Source organism: Pleurodeles waltl, chromosome 2_1 (assembly GCF_031143425.1).
Source record: "Pleurodeles waltl isolate 20211129_DDA chromosome 2_1, aPleWal1.hap1.20221129, whole genome shotgun sequence".
NCBI classification, from domain to species: domain Eukaryota; kingdom Metazoa; phylum Chordata; class Amphibia; order Caudata; family Salamandridae; genus Pleurodeles; species Pleurodeles waltl.
In genome coordinates this window covers 823,130,328-823,138,740 of record NC_090438.1, presented here as the reverse complement: position 1 = coordinate 823,138,740, position 8,413 = coordinate 823,130,328, and the positions used below count along the sequence as shown (strand labels likewise).

General features: G+C 43.7%; 1 protein-coding gene across 1 annotated transcript in view; it reads left to right on the top strand.

The window, feature by feature from the left end:
* Window positions 1-219: 219 nt before the first annotated feature.
* Window positions 220-8,413, top strand: part of MBOAT1 (membrane bound O-acyltransferase domain containing 1) — a 359,954-nt gene continuing 351,760 nt past the window's right edge. The window contains exon 1 of the mRNA XM_069218765.1: window positions 220-545. Coding sequence (XP_069074866.1) covers window positions 459-545 — 87 coding nt within the window. The 5' untranslated portion in view covers window positions 220-458. The remainder of the gene's footprint in view (window positions 546-8,413) is intronic.

The following is an 8,413-nucleotide window of genomic DNA, read 5'->3' as shown; positions in this document are numbered from 1 at the left end:
CAAGCTTTGCTTGATAGAAAAAAAGTTTTCTTAAGTTTCGATGATCAAAACGAGGGTCGTTTCCGCCGAATGAGTCACCTCAGCAGACAACTTGAGCACCTGTGCAGAGAGAGCCTCCAGCGTCCTGAGCACTGACACATGCAGCGTGTGTCCTAGTGTCGTGCAGTGCTGGCAGCCCGCCCTGCCACTTCCACAACGGGCAGGAGGAGGGGCCCCGTGGGTGTCAGGCTCGGAGCTGCAGCGCAGAGTCAGCCCCGCGGGCACCTCTCAAGCTCCCCGGCGGTGGGCAGAACGCGTCTCTCAACAGATAGAGGTGCTGGGCGTGATCCGGCGCACCGAAGCGGGCGGTCAGCCGCCACTCCAGGGGATGCTGTTGGTGCAGCCAGGATATATCTGTGCTGCCTGGCGGAGAAGGCGCTCCGAGGGTAGGGAACCAGCGCGCGCGGACACAGGAGAAAATGGGAGATGAGGGACTTCCGGACCGGACCACCGGGTCTACCCTGCTTCGGCCGCTGAGCGAGCGCTTCGGCCTGCCCCTCGACCAGGTAATGTCGCCTTGCCACTGCAACCAGAGGGTATGCTTGACATTAGGCAGAGACAGCCCCATAGCTCCTGGGGAGGGAATAGATTATTTCAGAGAGCGCCAGCAGGTGGCGTGTGGTGATATATGATGCATTGGGCGCCCATATGGGCGCGCTGTGCTATGCTGCCCACCTGAGGGCATACCAGGTCAACTACCACGACAACTCAGAGCTCCGTATATTATGGTGCTAAATGTAGTGAAGACGATCTCTATCGCGACAGGGCAACGCGGTGCCAAACAGTCCATATACTGCGCTGCACTTCATCCACTGAAGTTTTTCTAGACACGTTCACGCAACGTGTGCTCAGAGTGCTGCAACGAAATTAGCAAGGGACGTAGCTCACTGTTCTTTAAAAAACTTACAATGAGAAAGAATTACTATCAGCCTTTTTATTTACTTTATTCTGCATTTTAGTACATCGCACTAACGTGTCCAGTTTTCTTTGTACTATTGCACCGCTTTACATTATTTGTCAACAACAATATATGGTTGCCCACTACGCTATCATACATGTGAATGAAAATACAGTACAATAAAACTTTGCTGGAGTAACTAATTTTACTGATATTTCCAGGTCTACTCTACAGATAAGTTTCCCTTTGCATTTTCTCAATTCATAGCATTTATGTTTGACAGGGCGTGAAAATGAATTGATCCAAATATAGCAAGTCCCGGTCCACCAGAAATAAGTCACTGGTGACCCTTCAGTTTGACTCATGGATTTTCAACCTATTATGGCGATATCACCGGGAAAATGAGTCGGATTAAGGTTTCACACATTCATACCTCTCCGCCGACCTTGGTTTGGCTTCTCACTATACACTTCGCAGTTAAAGAATGAGCAGTGCTCCCCGATGTTATATGCTCAAAAACGTATTTAACCCCACTCATTTCAGAGGAAACTTCAAGTTCGACCACTGTTAGAGGAGCCTCATAGATGCAGATCTCATTAGTGCAGCAGGTGCAAGTTGTACACCAGTGCTTTAAATGGGCCGGTACTGTCCGGTACCGAGTACCGGCACTTTTTTATTTTGAGAGGGAGAGAACCGGCACATCTCAAGAAAAATGTAATACTTTTAATTGGAGAGTACCGGCACTTCTCAGAAACAAGCACTTTAATTTTTCCATTTTAAGCACTGTCTGGGCCCAAAGCTGCGAGAGGCATTCTGCACTCAAATTACAGCTGTCTTTTATGACGCAACCGAGGGGTGATTTCCTTTCTTTTCTTAGTGGCATTGGCACCTTTGCAGATCTGCCAACATAAGAATAATTGCCACCGTGTGATATTAAGGGGAAGGCGGGGTAGTGGCCTTAGAGAAGTGGGGATAGGAATGGTGTGGGTCTCCGCCTCCCCCACGCTCCCGGGCACTGACTACCTAGTTACATAGCAAACCAAAGTCTGGAGCCGCAGTGCAAATCCTCGGGGGCTACTAAAACCTTAAATGGACTCCTGCAGTGCAAAGCATTGCCACAGGAAATGGAAATCATGGTTTCCAGCTCGCCTTGTTGCTTGCCATGTGATAGTTCCTCTCCACTGGGTGAACGTGTGAAGAGTGCTGAAACCGCACGTTACAACATGGCAGCAGCAGCCTGCGAGTTGGAAGGCATTGCCTTTGCTATGCCGCTGAGCCTCAATTCAACTGCGGCAAGCCGATAACTGCAGAGAACATGCTTTCGGTGTATAGTAAGCGGTGGTTGAAGTGGGTGAGATCTATTGTCTTTTTTTAATTTTGCACTAACAGTTCCCATACTTCCTGTTACTTCGCCCCCTCATTCACTGAGCTCCACCTCCAGTGCGCTTATCGTGGTTTTCATACGTTTTTTTTCAGCACCTCTACATCTGATGGTAATGCATATCCAGGGGATAAAAATACTTGCTCTACCCCATCCCTTCAAAGGAATCCACAATTTGACACATATGACAAGAAGGATTCTGTGGCCGGTAGGCAGTTTGCCCCATCAGATGCGTATCTAGGCATTCATAAGTACTGGGGCATCATGAGGTTTGACAGCTGCAGTGACAGGAAGCAAATGTGGTTACGCCCTCCTCCCAGAAGCATTCAAGGAAGTACCGTAGCAAATTTGCAAACCCAGGAAGTTTTGCAGTCACATTCTGTAAGTTATGAGACAGCCTTAAGGAAGGCCTGTGACTACTTTATTGTGTATTTTCTATCATTGAACCAGTATTTCTTTAATGTTAAATTACTTTATTGATCACTTTCCATGAACTTTACAAAAGTATCTTTTAAAATATCATTGTTTAGTTGAATAAGTACAAAAATGCAAATCTCGGTTGCTCCAAATTCTAATTGTAGACTCACATTTCTAAAGGCAAGGATGCCCCAATTGCTTACCAGGTAATTACATTACTCCAGGTCCCACCTCCTTCTTTAATTCATTAATCAAGAGGCAGCCACGTCTCTCGAGACACATAACATTCAAATTAATCTCCCATAAAAAGCCCTCTGCCCGCCATTCCTCCTGTTTGGTTACAAGCTTAAATTGAAATAACTCAGTTGTCCTGGCCTTTATAAGGAGAGCAGGATGGAAGTATGAATTAAACAAAGGAGTGGGCCTTGGAGTAATGCAATTACCTGGTAAGTATTTGGGGCATTGTCTCTATGTCCCTTCCTCACTTGAACTTATTACTCATTAAAGCTAGCGAACAACAATTGCCGGACAACTGTGGTTGAATGCTCAACCCCATTAAGTGGCTTTATTGAAACAAAACAAAATAAATGAGGACATAACGTACTCTTACTTAATAGGGGACAGTACTCTAGATTCAAGTACACCATCTGATTCCACCTACTGTGAAATTCTGTATCAGTTGATATATTATCGAAGGTGAAGCTCATGTTGCTGCTCTACAGATCTTAGACATTGATGCTCCCTGTATCTCTCCCATAGAACAGGACATTCACCTAGTGGATTTACCTTGAACATTTAGAGGGGGAATCTGGCCTATTGCTTTATATGGAGCCAATCAAAAAGGACAGGGGAGTACACTGCCTTGCACACCAGCACTCAGTTTACCCAAGTGCACTGTGGTAAATGCAGTGCACAATAACACTCACTTTAGCTGAAAAACTTTAGTAATCATTGTTGTCACAGTCAGTGCTGTGCACACTCCAGGAGTGGTACAGAAACCTGAGAAGATTGTGAGCAGCTTTGCCAGCACCCCCAAATGTAAGTTGTCACTTTCTCATGAACAAGGACAAATATCCTGAAACATATGTTTAGAGATACACTGCACTGGCTGCACCAATAATAGTGAATAATAAAGACTTTCAACTAAAGTGGGTATTATCATGTACTGCATTTACCATAACACATAAGGGTGAATTCGGTGGTGGTATGCCAGGCAATGTGCTCTCTCACCCTTTTGTGAGTGTCTCTGTTGGAAATTGGGTCTGTAGTTGGCAGAGGTATGCACCCTGTCCAAGTAGGAACCACAGTCCTACTCAGGGTAAGTCACAACACAGCATAAATGATCCTGTGGTCACCCTCTGGTAGCTTGGCATAGAGCAGGTAGGCTTAACTTAGAAGGCAACGTGTAAAGCATTTGAAAACTGATACAGTAGCACAGTGAAAACACCACAAAAAGTACTCCACACCAGTTTAGGAAAATAGAGAATATTTATCTGAATAAAATAAGACCAAAGCAACAAAAATCCAATATGCATAAGTCAAGACGTAACTTGTTAAATGTTTAAACAAGTCTTAATCCATAAGAATCAGTTGTTGTATTAGTTTAACACACAATACCCAGGATGCATCAAAAATAATGACATAGAGGGCCGCAGAGGGGCAGATGCTTGAAAAATTAAAGTGATACGTTGTTTTTTCTGGTGCGGCAAAGGTGATGTGCCATTTATTTCCATGCTGCAAAGGGGATGCTTTGATTTCCAGGAGCGCAGCCTTTTTTCCTCACTGCAGTGCAGGCATTTTTTGACACAAAGGGACAATGTGTGGAAAATTGAAAATGTGCTGGTAAGATGGAGCAGGCGCTGTGTTGCTCTGGTAGGCGATGTGGCGATTTTTCAACCATAAGGCACCCGATTTTCTCTCTTTGGTGAAGTCTTTGATGGCCCTGAGACTTCAGATTAGGAGGCAAGTTCAATCAAAGCCCTTGGAGAGCACTTGTGGGGGAAGGCAGAGTCCTTCCAGCAAAGTCAGGAGCCAGCAGGCAGTGGGGCAACAAGCATGAGAGCAGTCCTTCTAACAAAGAAGTCCAGATGAGTCCTTCCAGATGCAGCCAGGCAGAACCCTCTGACAGAGTCCAGTTGAAGGTCCAGAAGTGTCTGATTTGGTGAGGTCACAGATCCAGTATATATACCCAAAAGTGCCTTTGAAGTGGAGGAAACTTCAAAGTGTGGTTTTGAAGTGCACCAGTTTCCCTTTCAACCCAGCCCTGTGTGCCTGGAGGTCTGTGGGGTGTTATCAGTCCTTTGTGTGAAGTCAGGCCACCAGCATTTGAAGCGTAAGTGAGAACCCCTCCACCCTTACTGCCCAGGATGACCCATCACTATGCAGATGAATACAGATGCAGCTGAGTGTGTTGTGTTTACAGCGGTGTTGGTGGAACTCACAAGGAGAGCTGTCAGCCAGCATATATCAGATGTAGATCGGAGACAGACTGTAAGGCACAGAGAGCAGTAAGTGCAGAGAAATGCCTACTTTCTAAAGGTGTCATTTCTGAAATAGTAATGTTAAATCCAACTTCACCAGTAAGCAGGATTTCTCACTACTATTCTAACCATACCAAACATGACAATGCCACTCTTCTCAGATCAGAAATTACCACTAAAAGGTATATAAGGGAATCTCTACTGCTGGCCTAAGAGGAGCAGGCTTCACAGTAGTGAAAAACGACTTAGGGAGTTTTTCACTACCAGGCCATTTAAAATTTACAAGTACATGCCCTGCCTTTTACTTACAAAGCACCCTGCCTTATGGGCTACATAGGGCCTACCTTAGGGGTAACAAATGTAGTAAAAGGGGGGTTTAAGACTTGGCAAGTAGATTTAAATGCCAGGTCGAAGTGGCAGTGAAACTGCTCACACAGGCCTTGCAGTGGCAGACATGGTTAAGAGTCTACTTACGTGGGTGGCACAGTCAGTGCTGCAGGCCCACTAGTAGCATTACATTTACAGGCTGTGAGTACATGTAGTGCACTTTACTAGGGACTTACAAGTAAATTAAATATGCTAATTGGGCATGAACCAATGTTAGCATGCTTTAGGGAGAGAGCACATGCACTTTAGCACTGGTTAACAGTGGTAAAATGCACAGAGTTCCACAGCCAACAAAAACTAGGTCAGAAAAAGAGGAGGATAAAGACAAAAAGTTTGGGGGACCCTTCAGGGAGGGTCATTTTCCAACAGGCTCCTTGTTAAGCTGTTGGGATGCTCCTGCACTTGGGGAGTGGTGCAAAAACCTGAGATAACTGTGAGCTGCATTGCCCACACCCCCAAATGTAAGTTGTTACTCTCTACTGAAGGACAAATATACAGGAACACGGTTAGAGTTACATAGCACTGGTTGCACCAACAATTATGAATACTAAAAACTTTCAGCTAAAGTGTGTGTTATCATGCACTGCATTTGCCATAAGGCTTCTGGGTGAATTGTATGCTGGTATGTCTGGCAGCGTGCTCCCTCACCCCTTTTGCTAATGCTTTATATGCCACACAATTAGAATTCTTACACAAACTGCAGCTTAAGGAGGCTGTCATTTGTTTCTTGCCATTTTTTGCTGAGCCACAATTAACAGAGATTCTGCCACTCTAAAGGTATCTTCTTACATCAAGTGTGTAAAGTCGATGTTCTTAGTCTGCAGGGGTGTGGAATTTAATAAAATATCTACTTGTGGGTGGGACAGGTTGCTTCATAAATCTACTAGTCCTGAAACAAATCTGCTTGTCCCTTTGGTGCTGTGAAATGCAACAAGAAATTATGGCAGCTGTCTCATTATATTAGAGCTCTGTGAATAGCCTCTCTGACTATGCCAGGTCTAACACTATAGTAGGTCTTGAATACCAGCAATTTCCTTATTTTTCCACCTTTCTGAAGATCTACATACTGGGGCTGGTGGTAAAAGTAAGCAATAATTCCAGGGTGGGAATGCCCTTTTGAGTCTGTGCAAACCTACTTACTTGCATGTTGTGTTGGTCTTGCCCAGCTCTTCTGTAATATTTTTCCATTCTGAGAAAGGTTGGAAATTTACTTCTGACAAGGTTCAGAAGTAAAACTTCTTCCAGGGTTGGGGAAACAAGTGGTTGGAGGGAAAGTGAACTTGTAAATGCTCAACATATTTTCGCATTAGCAAATGTACACATGTATATTTTGCGTGTGCTAAAATACAGTTCATAAATATTTTCTAGGAGTACAATTTACTGGTCTATTTCTTTAAATTCTTGTGAATTCATGAAATATGCAAACTGCACTAATGCAAAGACATTTACCACGGGTGCACTTTTGTGACTTTCTTTAAGAATTGAGCCTCTAATTAGGTATGTGGTTAATCAAGACCTTTTGTGTTTATTAAAATTCTATCTATCTCTTTCTTTCTATTCATCTATCGGCTGGCTTCACTGTGTATGATTTCAATCTGCTCTTTGACAAAGTAGTTTCGTTCAGTACCAGTAACTACTATGGTAGTGTGCGTTTTTTGAGCCCAAAAAAATATTGTTGGATTTTGCCAATGTTTGTTACAAGAGTGAGGGCCCAGAAGCACCCACAACAATAACGTTTTACAAAAGCCAGGTCAAAACAAGACACCCATTCACAAAACCAAAAGACTGACCACCAATGACAGGAAGCAAATGTGGTTACGCCCTCCTCCCAGAAGCATTCAAGGAAGTACCGTAGCAAATTTGTAAACCCAGGAAGTTTTGCAGTCACATTCTGTAAGTTATGAGACAGCCTTAAGGAAGGCCTGTGACTACTTTATTGTGTATTTTCTATCATTGAACCAGTATTTCTTTAATGTTAAATTACTTTATTGATCACTTTCCATGAACTTTACAAAAGTATCTTTTAAAATATAATTGTTTAGTTAAATAAGTACAAAAATGCAAATCTCGGTTGCTCCAAATTCTAATTGTAGACTCACATTTCTAAAGGCAAGGATGCAACAATTGCTTACCAGGTAATTAAATTACTCCATGTCCTACCTCCTTCTTTAATTCATTAATCAAGAGGCAGCCACGTCTCTCGAGACACATTACATTCAAATTAATCTCCCATAAAAAGCCCTCTGCCCGCCATTCCTCCTGTTTGGTTACAAGCTTAAATTGAAATAACTCAGTTGTCCTGGCCTTTATAAGGAGAGCAGGATGGAAGTATGAATTAAACAAAGGAGTGGGCCTTGGAGTAATGCAATTACCTGGTAAGTATTTGGGGCATTGTCTCTATGTCCCTTCCTCACTTGAACTTATTACTCATTAAAGCTAGCGAACAACAATTGCCGGACAACTGTGGTTGAATGCTCAACCCCATTAAGTGGCTTTATTGAAACAAAACAAAATAAATGAGGACATAACGTACTCTTACTTAATAGGGGACAGTACTCTAGATTCAAGTACACCATCTGATTCCACCTACTGTGAAATTCTGTATCAGTTGATATATTATCGAAGGTGAAGCTCATGTTGCTGCTCTACAGATCTTAGACATTGATGCTCCCTGTATCTCTCCCATAGAACAGGACATTCACCTAGTGGATTTACCTTGAACATTTAGAGGGGGAATCTGGCCTATTGCTTTATATGGAGCCAATCAAAAAGGACAGGGGAGTACACTGCCTTGCACACCAGCACTCAGTT